This window comes from Cryptotermes secundus, unplaced genomic scaffold, assembly GCF_002891405.2.
Source record: "Cryptotermes secundus unplaced genomic scaffold, Csec_1.0 scaffold971, whole genome shotgun sequence".
Taxonomy (NCBI): domain Eukaryota; kingdom Metazoa; phylum Arthropoda; class Insecta; order Blattodea; family Kalotermitidae; genus Cryptotermes; species Cryptotermes secundus.
This window is the reverse complement of record NW_019727793.1, coordinates 394,337-411,315: the sequence shown is the minus strand read 5'-3', so window position 1 is coordinate 411,315 and position 16,979 is coordinate 394,337. Positions and strand designations below refer to the sequence as shown.

Sequence of the window (16,979 nt, the reverse complement as noted above, 5' to 3'; positions counted from 1 at the left end):
CTTGTAGCGTAGCACCTTAAACACTTAATCTCAATACTACAGTATTAAGGACGAAAGCCAACAGCACAACCAGGCCTCAACCAGGCTAAAACCTGATACTTCCGAAATACATAACAACAGCGTTATCAACGACTTTCACCACCTGATGATGATGGTGGTGGTGGTGGTGGTGGTGGTGGTGGTGGTGGCGCCGCTGCAACCGCTGCTGCTGGGGATTACCTTTCTATCTATTGCTCTACAGCCCTTGTGGACCTTAGCCCATTTTCAGTTTCTTAATACATATACAGTCAGTAGGACTCCTTGGACGGGGGATCAGCCCGTCACAGGGCCGCTAACTACACACAAAACAGTACAAACACAGAATACACGTACACGGACATTGATGCCCTGAGTGGGATGCGAACCCACTAGTAATACGTAGAATTCTGTTGCCGCCCCTACGGAACGGCATAGCTTTCACCTAAGTGACTGACTAGAGTTCGATTCTTGACAAGAACAAAGATTTTCTTATCTATCGCCAAATGCAATTCCGGTTTCCAGCAGGCAGAGGGACTATTTCCCCGACGGACAGAGCAGCAGTAGCGTGAACGTCACCACTCATCTCCATCCAGTGCCGACGTTAAGGATGACTGGAATTTCCCTGCGCTCCGATGTAGGTATGTATGACGTAATTCGGCTAAAGGATAACTTGGAATGTTCTTATCGTTATCAATTAAGAATTAACCAGAATCACATAATAATTATTTACCTACGAATTAAGCAGAAATTAGCGTCTAATCTTATCATCTGAGAGTTCCTGAAATAACAACAAACAATTATACAAATCTATAAGATACAGCAGCGCCGTCTGAAGTCCTGATGTCGTAAACTGCTCGGCATCACATTCGCCTGCTGCAGGATGATGAGCTTCGTTAGCACACAGCTGCGCCATCTCTTGATGAACTTACCACAGCACTATCTGTCGTTAACTTTTGAAAACTAGCTTCTACAGCAAATACCTCGTACTTTTAAGCGCCTGTTCTACAATAAACCTAGGTTATGTTCTCATCATATTGCAACCGCACCAAAGGCTCTTCTTTCTACAGACCGTCGAAAAGATAGCTCCACTGTCTGACTTCTGTACGTAATAAGCTGCAAATAACGGTTATGGGTCAAAGAGAGCAAACATTAATACTTTTCTTTTTCTCCTTCCCCATGTTAGGCTTTCTTTATACAGTAAGAAGAATACATTGAATATCTGACAAAGTGAGCATGTGTATCTCTGACGCAGTCTAGGCGCCTAAACAGAACGACAAAGCCCTTAAAATTTAACATGGAAGGTTTTCGGTAAATGTAGTCTCTCAATTTAGATTTTCAGCCAGGCTGATCCATAATGAACTACTTTTTACGTAAGGCCATAAATGTACTTTTCCACATGTCCCATAAACCGTCTCACAGACATTACTGAAATTCGATATAAGATTTTCACTATACGCTAGAAAATTTCGATTGTCAGTCACACTGATATATATAATATTGTGATGTGTATACCCATTGCTAGGCAACTACACGGTAAACACATTCCCGTGCGGGCCAACGCGCCCAACAACAGGACCACCGTTGCTATGCACTGGTGTGGTAAATAATCTTCAGACAGAGAGGTTGTTTTTTGCGTGGTCCGTGCAAAGTAGCCATACGGAAGTGTTCGGCAGTATAAAACAGAGTAGGCGAGAGTGAAGTTAGTCGAGTTTCGAGACGCATATGACCTTAGGAACAGAGGAATTGAACTGAGTAGAGCCTTTGGAATTTGCAGCTGCAGAATAATGACAAGAAAGAAACTAGGCTGTAAAAAAGAAGACTCCATATGTGATCTGAAGTGAGAGTGAGAATGTTATAAATCCGTTGCCAGGATACGATTAGTGAAGACTGAGCACCATAGTGCGTTTGTAACGGTGACCTGTAAAGTGTGTAGATCAGCGATAGCGCTGTAATTGCCTGTAGTCCCGAGTCGTGTGAATGTATGAACTGCAATAAATGCAACCATCCAATCTGAAACCGGTCTTATAAGTTATCCCTACACGTGACAGTACAGCCTCTTTCACACAAGGCCATAAACGTGCTTTCCCGTGTGTCCATGTATCGCAGATATTACCTAAATGAGGGTCAGTATTCAGCTTCACGCCCCAGCCAGTTAACCTCTGGGAAAGTATCCACCGTATTCATTGGCTCCAGAGCCAGCCTGGATACTTTGGAGCAGAGCAAATTCTCTCGCTCTTCCCTGCCATTATCGTACGTGCATTTTATTTATTTCAGAGACGCTTCCAGTAGCTAACTACAAAGCACCGACTGGGTATTCAGGTGAGCGATGATTTGGAGGTGGTCGTGGCCGAGGCACGACCCCGGAATTTGCCTATAGGGTCTGAGGAAAAGCATGAATACTCCAGAATACGAGTCAAGAGCGTTACCGCTAAGCTAACCCGACAGGAACGTATATTCAGTATTTCTATTCACTGCAGACGTTAACTTCAAAAATGCTGAGTGATTTTATAGTAATAGTGGATAAGACAATTACCTATTTTCTTTCGATATGAAATGGACTTTCCTGTATGCTTAGTTATTAATGCGAGGACTGGGCGCTTCGTACCATAAAACAATTCTATAAACTTTAAGAAACTCCATTACATAAAATATGGGTAATTATTTCCTTACATATATGTAGTATGGGAGTAGTTCAGCAGAACCCAGCAGAAGAACGGTACACCCAGAGGCACGGTCGCAGCGAAAACTACTTCAGGAACAGCCAAACCGGGATCAAATCAGATCATGGCAGAGGGGTCGAATACCTCCACCGTGACTCTGCGAGTCGAAGGAGGCGACGAAAAGGAAAGTTTCGCATCTGAGACAGTAAAATACGGTCATGAGTCCCACGGGACTCGGACCCAAGAATGACTGCGCTGGCGTGGACCAGCAGCAACTGTAAACGACAGACCCGTCCTCTCGTCAGACAGAGCGCGCCACATCAACAAACCCGCAGCTGTCGGACAGTAATAAAAATCTGGTCGTAAAACCCAGATGGGTGCTTTATTCCAAGATAGACTGACCAATAAACCGTCGGTCTTAACATAAGGCTCAGACTCGACTTGATCAGATCAGAGCCTTCCTAGAACCTGCCTATATATTCTTCAACCAACCTATCTGCGATCTTCAACTGAAGCTAATTCGGTATAATCTGCAGGACAACAAATATTCGCACAGAAGTCTAATAAGTGGTTGTTTCTTCATACATCGACATCCCACAAAGCCAAACCCCATGTAACGCCATGTTTGTCAGCAGTCAACAGAAATAGTAGTAGTAAAAAAAGAGCAGCACAAGAACGTATACTTGAGTCGGTTATGCAATTTTGCTTCTTTTTTTAGAATAGACCATTAGAAACGTATAAGAAAATTACGAGTGAGTGGAATCGAATGGGATACTTTACCTTCTGGTAAATGCTGATGATGTTAATTTCTGACCAAAAAACGTGGGAAAATATCATGAAGGAAACAAGAAAAGTATACTTTTCACCGCCTGAGCTATGGCACGGCCTAAGCGTCGTTATGCTACATTATCTGTGCGTCTACGCAAATAAATCTATTATCAAGTCTTCGGAAGGACGGATTTAACGAGGCCTATGGATTGGATAGAACTGGCTCAGGATAAGGACCAGTGGTGGGCTCTTGCGAACACGGTAATGAACCTTGGGATTCCATAAAATGCTGGGAAATTCTTGAGTAGCTGCAGAATTGGCGGCACCTCCAGAAGGGCTCAGCTCCATGAGTAAATAACTAATTATTACCCAGGCAGTCTACTTCAGGTCATTTAAAATGCTAGCAAATTAAACGAATCTGTGAATAATATTGGTTGGTTGATCACGTGATTCTGCATCGATAGCAGATCCTCTTTCCCAGAGCCTGCAAACTTTCTCTTGCAGCGTACTGAATGTAAAGTTTATGGTCCACGCTCACAAACGTGCAATTTCATGCCTTCTATTCTCCTAGAGAAGGGAATGACCACTAGTCGCCTTAGTTACGGATTAAGTGACAAAAACGCAAGTCAATAGCGTGCAAGTGCTTTAGCCACGGGTCCGAAACAGTGTGTATATCCATACACTTGCAAGCTGCCCAGGTAGGATGTCAGCCAAATATTTCTTCAAAGATTACCACCTTCTGGAACGTTTACGCCTTGTAGTATGCTAGACAGTAACCGACGTTTCGGATGTTTCTATTTTCAGTGTAGAAAACTCTCTTCTAACCTGAAGATGGATAGCGAGAGTTCCTCCGATACGTTGGTAACAATCTAATAGGCTACACGGTTTCACATCCCAGACGATTGTCTTCACAGTCACTGCCCTAAGTTCCTGAACTCTCGCGTATTGTCGGTCTATTCAGCACTCTTCACGAAATAGCGCTCAGGGGGACATGAGAAATGTGCACTTTTTTTTTAAAGAAATACCTAAAAGAACGACACCGCTTGAGAGATTTTGGCGTGGGATTGAGGTTTACATTAAGAAGAAACTTCAACAGGGCGTAAGCTAGTGGAACTGGTTCATCTGGTTCGAAATAGACACTACTGCCAAGATCTTAAGAACACAATAATGAAGTTTCGTGTTCCATGAGAGACGGGGAATTTCCAGGCGATATAGGCCTATCAGGTTCTGGAAAACACTGCTCCACGGGCCCACCTGATTCTTCTTCTTCTTCTTACTTGCGTATGTAGGATATATTGACCATGATGGAAGCGACATGAAGAAAGACATTTTAAATGTTTCTGAGTTACCTATGCACACAACCAGCAGTGAAATTTTCAAAGTTTTAAATGGTTTCATTGATGAGAGAGGTCTCGAATGGAAAAGAGTTTGTGCTGATGACGCTGCCTGTCTTACACGTAGAAATTTAGGTTTAGTCGGTAAAATTAAGGCTATGGCGGGAAACAACTTATTGTCAATGCTTTCCTAGATTCATAGGCAAAACCTGGCCTTCAAATAAATGGCACCCGAGCTTAATGAAGTCCCGTCTTATTGGAAGTATTAATTATATAAAAACAGTGCTTTAAATACAAGATTGTTAAAAGCACTGGGCGATAGAATTGGCTCTGATTATCAGAATATTCTTTGCCATTGGGAAATCCGTTGGCTGTCCCGCGGTAAAGTTCCCAAGAGGAAAGGAAGATTAGCTGTTTCTAACTGATAAGGAAAGTGACCTGTCCAATTATTTCCAATATAAGAAAGCGCAGCCAGCCTGGCATATCTCAGCGACATATTTTCTTACATGAACAAGTTGAATTTGGAACTTCAAGATCCAGATAACAAGCTCGAATCGTTCAAATGAAACTCGAAGTCTGGCTTAATACGATTGCAGAAGGAAACAATGAAATGTTTCAGTCGTACTCAGATTATATTATGGAAGCAGATGATTTCTATTCACAGAATTCAGCTTCAGACATTAATGCAGCCCACTTGAAGATGTTGTCGTTTGAAAAGTACGTATTATCCCGAACATGAAGATCCCCAGAGGCAAAATATATGGATTGTGAACCCTTTTGTTGAACACAAAGAGACAACACTTTCCCATTAAGAAACCCTTCAATTTAGTGAATTATCATCGGAAAAGGGATGGAAAGTACTTTTAATTCTGTGAGGAATTCGAAATTCTGGATAAGAGTGAAAAATTAATATCCATATTTTCATGAAACAGCAATGAGATTTCTTTTTTGTTATTCCACCACGTACCTTTGTGAAACTGCATTTTCTGCCATGACTGTGCTTAAAATGACACACAGGAACCGCCTGCAACTTTCTGTCTCCGTTTGCCTATCCGTTCAATTCATCCCAGAACTAATTAGCTAATGGACAGAAAACAGATATAAAATTCTCACTAGCCTAACTAAAACCTTCAAAAACTCAGCTGTAGTAAAAGAAACTAATTTTAAGTTTTTCAATAACTTATAATTTAATCTAAATCTTTTTCAATATTTGAGGCAAACATGTAGACACGATCACCACTATGTGCAAGCAATGCATCATAACCAGGGCCCGGATTTTGATGACATGTCATCTTTTTTTTCCTTGTATCCTATGCGATGCTGTTAAATATATACATCTCGGATATGAGCTGCTGGTTACAGAAATGTAAATTTTATAGGCAATTTTTTGTCATTTTTTTTTTACATTTTTAGGTTTAAGGTATTTTTTTCATTTTTTNTATGAGCTGCTGGTTACAGAAATGTAAATTTTATAGGTAATTTTTGTCATTTTTTTTACATTTTTAGGTTTAAGGTCTTTTTTTTTCATTTTTGGGGGTAATTTTTTGGTAAATTTTGGGGCTTTTAAGTGTATTTCTTGTCATTTTAGCCATTTTAGGGAATTTTTCTTCATGTTTTCTGAAATGTGAATAACATGGAAGCGAAGTGTCCTTTCTTTTCTCCTTTAGGTCACTTTTCTGGATTTTCTCGGTCATTTTTTTAATATTTTCAGGTCATCAAAATCCGGGCCCTGCATATTACATTTTTGGGTCGTATTTTAGGCAATTTTTCTGGATTTTTTCGGTCATTTTATAGGTCATTCTTTAAATATTTTCAGGTCATCAAAATCCGGGCCCTGATCATAACTGACCACTGTTTATTTTATCGGTAACTACAATACAATACAGCTTCACTGTACCTGCTTTCTCGTACACAGTATATACGGTGAAGTGTCCCAAGTGCATGACTGTAATATGTAGCTACTGTTGCAGCAGATGTGCTATATAAGGAGTCATAGTAAAGAGGCAAAGTTGTCCCTCCTATTAATTCAGCACTACACCATGCAGACATATTTAGAACCCGAGGTATAGGTCCAGCATTATCGACCTCAGCAGCAGACGAGGCTGGGTGGTTAGCTTCACACCCCTATCGTTTTATCCTCAGGGAAAGAACCCTCAATACCCATTGGACAGGTGGCTGGGTAGGGCCTACAGCCGGCCTGGACGGTACGGAGAAAAGAAAATCATACCCGGTCGTCCAGGCCGTAACCCGTCACTATACCGACTGAGCTATTCCGGCCCTTACAGGATGTATGCAGTAAATACAATGAACCTTCCAACATGAATTGTATATGGGTAATGGACGTGGTTTGAATTCAAGTATTCCACCAGCATCGAATAAAGGCAATTAAGAAACTCTGTATTTATTGTTGCAATGCATAAAGTAATCAGTTCTTTACATGCAACAAAAAAAAAGGCACAAACACAAAAACTAGTGGCATTTTCAACAGTCTGCGTGCAAATCTCGGTCAGGTCCGCCACACCCATGTGTAGTGTGCATTGTTTGTTACACAACATTCTGACACTGCTGATGCTTGTCATGTCATGCAGAAATGATTCCGCCTAGGAGGAGAATTCTTATATGAACACTGTCTTATGCTCAGCTGGTTCGAGACTAAATACAGCCTTCAAGCGACGTGAAATTCATCCGCTCCCCTCAATTAAAAACAGATCAACGTCCTCAAAACTTCATCACAGTTACCATATAAGCTCGAATATAAGACGAACCCCTGTATTTCCAATGACGAAACCAGAAGAAAGAAAGGTTTACAAAACTGTATGATATTTAGCTGAGGGCTGTAAGTAGAAGCAAAAAACTATTAATAAACAATAAACTCTAAATTTAATACCGTAAATATCATATAACTGCCAGTGGAGGCCCACAGCGTTGTGAGATGTAGAGGCTACCACATTTTCTTAACAATCGGCTCACAGATGGCGGTAAGACTGTCAGCCTTATATGTCGGCCGCCCTTTAGCCCCCGGAAGCTTCCTGATGCTCATTTCTGTTAGAGGCTGAGTCGACCCCAGGGCCATAGTGCGGCTGGAAGAATTAGGTCAACTGAAAAATCCAATGAACTCATCGGGAATCGCACCCGCAACCTTCCGGCTTGTAGCACAGTGCCTCGACCAACTATGCTACAGCGTGTCCCCCAATATCACTATAAATAACAACTAGAACTCCTCTTAATCATCTGCTTCACATTTATTCTTAAGGACCCGTGTATATGGCGACCCTTCTTTATAAGGAGTACTAAATACCTCGCCTTACATTCGGGATAATACGGTAACAACACGAAATGTCCAGACATTGCAACGAAAGCAGTCATTGGTGTCGCAGACCAAACCCAACAGTTTTATTTACATCACGTCATAACTTGTTTCGAATATTGTCAATTAAAAGAGGCAAGGATATCTCTCTAACAGGCCATGGAGGCCCACAGGGTTGTGAGACGTCGAGGTTTCCCACATTTTCTAGACAATCGACTCACAGATGGCGGTGAGAATGTCAGCCTTATATGCCGGCCGCTCTTTACTCCCAGGAAGATTCCTGGTACTCATTTGTTAGAGGCTGAGTCGACCCTAGGGGCCATAATGCGGCTGGAACGATTAGTTCAACTGAAAACCCCAATTACCTCATCGGGAACCGAAACCGCGACCATCCGGCTTTTAGCATAGTGCCTCTTTAATAGTCAGAATATAAAAAAAAAATCAGCAGGAATTAATTTTCATTTTATAGGTATAAAAAATGCAAAATGTATCACCTTTTGCGGCCCCTTGGTTCGCCTGGGTTACCGGGTCCGAGCAGGCCTTCAGTCACATTTCTGGCACACAGAGTTGCATAACACGCAGGTACCTCATCACCCACACAGAACACAAGCGGAAGGACTGCGAAGGACGGAAGGATTTGTGCGTGAATGAGAGGGTGGCTTTATGGGTAGTGGGGAGGTGGATTTATGGGCAGTCGGTGGTGGATAGAAGAAAGGATGGAAAGGTGACTTGGCGAGTGGATATACTTACTACAGCCCATATATTGATTTCTATGTATTTGACTGGGCCGATATCTGAGCAGGTTAAGTGAACGATTNCGGAGGCATTGGAAACTACTTGGGCGGGAAACTTTTTGCCTAATTTTGCTCAAAGGTCTCCTAGAGACATGAAGATCTTTTACGTGCCGTAAATCTACGACACGGGACCCACGGCTTAAAGTCCCTTCACGACCTCCGCCGGGTTTGAACCCGCGTACCTTGAGTCATGAGGTGGGAACGTTACCCCTAGACTACGGAGGCCGCCTGGTAGCGTAGTTGGTTGAGGCACTAAGCTACAAGCCGCAAGATCAGGAGTTCCATACCCTATGAGGTCGTTGAATTTTTTTAAATTTACCTGCTCCTTGCAGCCGCAATATGGCCCTGTGGTCGACTCAGCATCTAACAGAAATGAGTATCATGAATCTTCCTGGGAGTAAAGATCGGCCGGCGCGTAAGGCTGACCTCACCGCCATCTGCGAGTCGATTGTATAGAAAATGTGAAATCCTCGGCGTCTCACAACCCTATGTGCCTCCACGACCTGTTACAGAGATAACTTTACCTTTTTTATTTATCCAATTACTTCTTTCTTAATTTTCCTCATAATTATGATACGGTTTCACTCCTGATTTTTCTTATGTAATTTTACTGTCGATAATTATTTTGAGAAATGAGACAGAAAAGTATTCACACTTGCCTGTTTAACAGAATCATTCGCTTATCTATGAAGGAAGATAGTGAGCGCCTTCTTTTATTTAGCTAAAAAGTGACAGATTACTTTCGGCAAGGTATGCCACATTCAGTGTATAAAAATATCTGCAAACGAATCTTCCCTGTAGGATTTGATGTTCTCATGGCGGTGGTTATGAAAAGTCATATCTTCTGGGATATAAGGTCGTGCGGTCCGTTCAACGTTAACATATGTTTCGGAGAAACATGTCGCCTCCACTTTCAGGTTTTTGCTTGGCTAATTCTTCGATTCTGAAGATGGAGGCGGCATGTTCCTCCGAAATGTCGGCTGACTTTCAACGGACTACACAGCGTTATGTCCCAGAAAACAGGACTCCAGAATTTTTTTCTTTTTTTTTTCCTTGGCACTACAGCCCCAGTGGGCCTAGGCCTACCTCCATGAACTTCTCCGTTCACTTCGGTTGTTCTTGATCTTACACATTCGGTAGGACTCCTTGGGAGGGTGATCAGCTCGTCGCAAGGCCGCTACCTGTACACAAACACAGAAAAACGCACACAAACATCCATGCCCTGAGTGGGATTCGAACCCACGATCCCGGTTTCCAAGCGAGCGAAGACAGTGCATGCCTTAGAGCGCTCGGCTACCGTGACCGGCGGACTTGAATTTAGTTCGCGTAATTACCCACAGTTCTGAACAATTATGAAAACACGAGTACAATGCCAACGGACGGCATCGCAATTTGCTACTGTTCACAGGTTAGGTACAATATACGAGTCTAGAATATTCGTAGTTTTAACCGTGAACGTGAGACAACAATACCACAAGTTTGTTTGGAATCTAAGGATACCCCGCCATTTGGCCGCGAAATTTTAACGCATGCGCAGATTCAGTCTCTCGCCGAAAATAATCCCTTTTTAATTTTCATCCCTTACCCTCTCTTTTTATCCTTCATCCCTTTCCTCAGTCTTACTGCCATGCCTCTCAACCTTTTACTTTTAAGTTATTTTAATTTATTCCGTCATCATTGTTCAGAGACTGTAAGCGTCTACCTCAGTGAGGGCTGTAGAGAAGACCACAATGTTTTGAGAGAGATCCGTGCCACCTGCGAGCGCAAATATACAAACGTACATGACACTGGCTCTCTCGCTTTCTCTCACACACACGCGGTTTATTTTATAAAATGGCTCCACAATTTCCTTCATAGATCAAGGTTCACTGTCTTTAAAAACTGCCAAAATGTAAACTGACTGACAATTCATGGACTCTATCGTCTAAGAATCTGCCACGACAATGACAATCGATGAAGAGGCAATTGACAAGAATTAGAAATTACATAATTCAATGTTGTATACAATTTATAATAAATGACAATAATAAATAATCCTGAAGAAATCCGTTTAAAGTCAACTAAGATTTGGGAGGAACATGTCGCTTCCATATTCAGAGAAGAAAAGGCCAAGAAAGCAACCAGCATGACGTACCTAGCAGGCAGAGAGAGCTCTGCTTGCCACCTGCGTCACTTGACTCACGGCTTTATATCCCAGAAGATTGAAATCCTCACTGCCACTGTTGTGAGAACCTCAAATCCTAAATAAACAATCCTATTTGCAAAACACGTAACAGAACAAAACCACTTATTCCAATACAACTACACGTATTAATTAATTAACTAACTCCGCAGGGCTGAGCCTTTCTTGAGAAGCCGTCAGTTGCTCAAGAATTTCCCAACATTTTATGGAACCCGAACGTTCATTGCCGTATTCGCCAGAGCCCTCCACCGGTCCCTATCCTGAGCCAGATCGATCCAGTCCATCCCATCACATCCTGTCTCTCTAAGATCCGTTTTAATATTGTTCAGCCTCATACGTTTCGTTTTCATAGTGATTTATTTCCTTCTGATTTTCCCACCAATAACCTATATGCATTCCTATTCTACCCCGTGTGTTATATGCCCTGCCCATCTCATCCTCCTTGACTTTTATCATTCTCCTTATACTTCATTCATTCATTCATTCATTCATTATTGGAGGGGGTGGGTTTCCCCATGCACCGCGACGAGTTGTTGATCTATTGTACGTCCCCCTTTGATATTCTACCAGTCGCCATACCCTTCCGGTACTGGTGCTCGCTATCAGCCCCGTTCAGCCAGCGAGTTCGGCCCCTCTACTGGCAGTGGTACCCGACACTTCCCCATCTACGGGAGGCACTGGAAACTACTTGGGCGGGAAACTTTTTACCTAATTTTGCTCAGAGGTCTGCTAGAGACATGAGGATCTTTTACGTGCCATAAATCTACGACACGGGACCCACGGCTTAAAGTCCCTCCCGGAGGACTTGTTCCCTGAATTTTTCCGCCCTTAAAAATTCCAAGACCTCCGCCGGGTTTGAACCCGCGTACCTTGAGTCGAGGTGCGAACGTTACCCCTAGACTACGGAGGCCGCTTCTCCTTATACTTGGCGAAGAGTAAAAGTTATGAAGCTCCTCACTATGAAGTTTTTTTTCTTTCGTAGCCGCGTATCACTTCACCCCTCTTCTGTCCAAATATTCCCCTCAACACCCTGTTCTCAAACACCTTCAGTCTACGTTCCTCCCTTAATGTCAGAGACCAAGTTTCACACTCATACAGAACCACGGGCAAAATTTCACAATTAAACAAAAGAGAACAAAACACTACAATGGATAATGTGGGACGAATAAACCAAATCGCTTCCCAGGACATACAGTCAATGTTCAACTCACCCCTTTCCTGTAATCCCACTGTTTTCTTGAAGGAGTTGCTCCAACAGTTGGTCTGAAGTTCTCTCGATAATACGTCTCCAGAATTCTGTGGCCTCTGTTGCTATTTCTGCCACAGTGATAGTCCTCATCCTCGTCATCCGCTTCTGGAGACGGTATAGGTGCCGATCTTCTGTTGGAATACTGCGACTTTGACTTCTTATGAGTTCCGTGCCTCTCGCTAGTAAGTAAAACACTTTGGCCACTTCCTGCACACACTGTAGTTCCATTGTGAGAGGACTTGCTTCTGTCAGCACCACTGCCATGTTCTTCCGCGCTATATTGCTTCTTCGGGCTCGATCTATATGCGCGAGACGCCCATGAATCCTCTTGCCGGTCCACTGAGAGCACTAGAGTTGTCTTGTGTGTTCTCACCGAATGGTTTGATGAGCTGCTTGCTTTAGGGCGTACACCGCACCGAGAAGCCATCTTACTTAACTCAGATTGTGTATCAGAGTTCCTGGCTACAGATCTAGAGGTCCGGGTTCGATTCCTGGCGCAACCAGATTTTCTGAGAAGTAGTGGGTCTGGAACGGGATCCACTCAGCCTCGTGAGGATAACTGAGGAGTTATGTCAAGGAAATAGCGTATCCGGTATAGAAAACCGAAATTAACGGCCGTGGGGATTCGTTGCGCTGATCACGCGACACCCTCTATCCGCTAAAGTTGGCACTAACTTCGCTGACAAGCGGCGTTCGCTCGGTCGGTATACTTCGCTTGCGGACTGAAGCTACGAAGTTTAGTTTGTTTTTGTGCGCAAACATCGGCTAGTGGAAACGTCTGGATGTATGAGGCCTACTCAGTGAGAGCTGTACTCTGTGCTCATCAGTCAAATAACGCCCAGGTAGCAAGTGGAGTTAGTAACAACATCTTCGGCTCTGTAAACCGAAGAAAACGTAAAAAAAAGTTGTAAGTTTTCACTTTTGTCACCAAAACGAACGGGTTACAGTTGATGAAACACGGGAGTATTCTCCAAATATGAAACTTGTAATTTCATACTATATTTTCTCGATGCGAATAACGACTGAAGTTGGCCCTAGAGCGGTTTCAACAAAAAAACTCAGCAAAATGTAAAAATGGAATCTCGCGCCCAAAGTTCGAGTGTCAGATAAAGATCTGGTCCGATACGTAAAATGGCGACCACCTTAAAATTAATTTATTTTACACTGTCGTCTACAGATTCCCTTGGATATTTAATTAATGTCACGGGCAGTGTTTAGGGATATTCTGCCATTACGGTGGCTGGCCGACAATTTGACTTAATTTATAATTACACTTTAATTGTTGGTAAGACTGGTCTCCAGCTAAGAGATAACATCAGCACTGAGAAGAATCCTATGCATAAACCTGTAGACTTAAAGATGGCGCTGTCACCATATTAACCCCCGACAAGCCATTAAGTTGTCACGATGAATTTTTACTTTCTAGCCCCATTAGAAAAATCTGGACGAAACTTATGATGACAGGATGATAATGACGATGATGAAGTACCTACGTTTCAAATACACGACTTGGTATGTTAGAGATCTTGGATACGAAGACAGAAATTATACAGAATATTATAAGAAACTAAACCGTACGATACACACAAGTGCACTGTAATTTACTGTGCAGCCGACAGAAATACCATTCAGTTTTGTGTAATGATCTGGGTACAAAAAAAAAAGACAACAATTTGCAACAAAATCTGTTACAAATTCCAAATGGATAAAATCATAGAGTCGAATGTACACATCGGATACGCAGAAGAATTAAGAAGATGATTTTATGGAAAACTATATAATATTCTTGATAAAATTATATTGTTATGTTAATTGGGGATATGAATGTATGTATCGGAAATAAAACATGAAATTGGAACTAATGGAGAACCTAATTAATAACAGTGCCAGGAAAGTGAGTGACTTATATAACAAGATTGCAAAGGGTATACTTTAGAGTCCAGTGTGCAGAATTAACAACTGCGTTCTTTGAAGTTTATTAAGTTTAGTTTACAACAGGAATAATTAAATGCAAATTAATTAAAGTTCCCATACAGAATTTCAACAAAGCATGTCGAATGACTGATCGGATGCATAGAAAATTCTATTTGTGATATTGTGTAAACCGAACTTCATTTTTTTTTAGCAGGGCCCGGATTTTGATGACCTGAAAATATTAAAAAAAATTACCTATAAAATGACCGAAAAAATCCAGAAAAATGACCTAAAGGAGAAAAAAAAGAGCACTTCGCTTCCATGTTATTCACATTTCAGAAAACATATGAAGAAAATTTCCGTAAAATGGCCAAAAATGACAAGAAATATCCTTAAAAGTGCAAAAATTTACCAAAAAATTACCCCAAAATGAAAAAACGACCTTAAACCTAAAAATGTCAAAAAATGACAAAAATTACCTATAAAATTTACATTTCTGTAACCAGCAGCTCATATCCGAGATTTATATATTTAAGAACATCGCATAGGATACAAGGGAAAAAAAGATGACATGTCATCAAAATCCGGGCCCTGCTTATTAGAGTCCGTCCCAACACAACGGACGGACGGACGGAATCTAATAAAGTACTGTANTAATAAAAAACTGTAGATATATATGGCCTTACGTAAAACTAAGCTTTATTATTGATCAGAATGGCTGGAAACCAGAATTTCCCAACAACTTCAAGTGGAAGTGTCTCGCACTGAATTTCAATAAAGTCTACGAAACCGTTCATGCATCTGTGGCTTTCTGTAATCATTAAATAAATTTATATTTGCTACGCAGGTTACCATAACAGAATAATGTGCGTCGCTCTCGTAGTCCGAGATAGCACAAACGACTATCGATAAGCAGCCCCATACAGTACGGGCATGAGACTCTGATGGCGATGGTCTCCAAAATGCTTAAACGGGTGGATACTTCATAAACATAAGAAGAAACCCCGATAATACTATAAATACAAACAAAATGAAAAGCACAAAATGAACTGGTCGTAAAATACGTGAACACCGAAGTGTATTCAATCAAGTATAGCAAATACTTCTTTTTTAATAATAAATTCTTTCAAAATACAATTATGACACGGAGACGCGGTAGCGCAGTTGGCTGAGGCACTATACTACAAGCCGGTAGGTCGCGGGTTCGATTCCCGATGAGGTCACTGGAGTTTTCAATTACCTGATCCTTCCATCAGCACTACGGCCTAGGGATCGACTCAGCCTCTAACAGAAATGAGTACCAGGTATCTTTTTGGGGGTAAAGGATTGCCGGCGTGTAAGAAATGACAACCTTAACACCATCTGTGAGCCGAATATCTATAAAATGTTGGCGTCTCGACGTCTCACAACCCTATGGACCTCCATGGTCCGTTACAGGGATAATTTTAATTACCAAATAAGGTTTAACAGCTAGTTTTTTTCCACGATTACATATATCTTTGACATATGTTAACAATAGCATTATAAATTATACTTTTCTCGTGAAGGTAGGTTATTTTGAATATTGTCTGTAATAGAAAAGGTAAAATATATCCCTGTAAGAGGCCGTGGAGGCCCATAAGGTTCTCAGGCGTCGAGGATCCCACATTTTCTAGACAGTTGGTTCACAGATGGCGGTGAGGTTGTCAGCCTTTCGCACCGGCCGCCCTTTACACCCATGAAGATTCCTGGTACTAATTTCTGTTAGAGAGTAAGTCAACCCCAGGGCCATAGTGCGGCTGGAAAGATTAGTTCAACTGAAAACCACAATGACTTCATCGGGAATCGAACCCGCGACCTTTAGGCTTGTAGCATAGTACCTCAACCAACTACGCTACCACGTGCCCAAGAATAGTGTCAGTAGCCAGACAATATTGCGTCGGATGGCGAGTTGGAAAGAACTGGGAAAGAAACCGTCATTCTCAAATCCGGGTACTACCCCCAATTTACCTGAAGAGATTGAAGAATACCAGAAAACCCTGCCAGTAAAGCCACTATCCCAACTGAGATTCGAACCAAGCATCTATCGAATACGAGTCTACACTTTTATCACTACGCCAAATCCCTTCATATTCACCACTCATTTTTATGGGTACCTTTCGACGCTGTCAGTGGCTAAACTACTCGTATGATAGATGAATGATGGGCTGCAAAGATTTGAAATGAAGCGGTCGTGGCCTATTTGAGATATAATTCCGGAAGCTACCAGAAAGGAGTGAAGAAAACCACAAAAAAATATATATTCGTTAGGATAACCGGCGTCTCGGCCGATATTCGAACCCAGCACACCTAGAACACAAATCCGGAGCGTAATCACCATGAAGACCCGTTCCGTTTGACAATTCATGGTTCTCTTCATACTCTGTGGCGTCCAGATTGACACTGGGGTCCACCTAGCCTCCTAGCCAGTCTGTACAAGGAGCTGTTTCCCCTGGGTAAAGCCGAACACATACCGACATCTAGTACCGAGATAAAAATGGTGGAGCTATAACTTCATTCCCCAATACGTCTTCATGGTGTCATGTTTAATTAAGCACGGACAACTTTACCTTTTACTTTACACACAAGTTACATACGCTTCGTAGTTGACAGAGCATCGTTTAATAACCTACGTACCGATCAGTTTTGCTTCGTAAGACGAATAGGAGTCTCTGAAGTTTATTCAGTTAGTCCTGTCAAAGTAGGAGTTCAAAAGACGCGGTGTATGCTTCCTT

The 16,979-nt window shown here is 42.1% G+C and overlaps 1 protein-coding gene across 2 annotated transcripts in view; it reads right to left on the bottom strand.

The window, feature by feature from the left end:
• Positions 1 to 16,979, bottom strand: part of LOC111865039 (four and a half LIM domains protein 3) — a 423,310-nt gene that overhangs the window by 340,762 nt on the left and 65,569 nt on the right. The window contains exon 1 of one of the 2 annotated variants that reach the window (XM_023852744.2): positions 12,275 to 12,754. The exons of the other annotated variant lie outside the window; for it this stretch is intronic. Within the exon in view, the coding sequence (XP_023708512.1) occupies positions 12,275 to 12,739 (465 nt within the window). The 5' untranslated portion in view covers positions 12,740 to 12,754. Of the gene's footprint in view, positions 1 to 12,274; positions 12,755 to 16,979 lie in introns of those variants that run through there. 2 annotated transcript variants of the gene reach the window in all.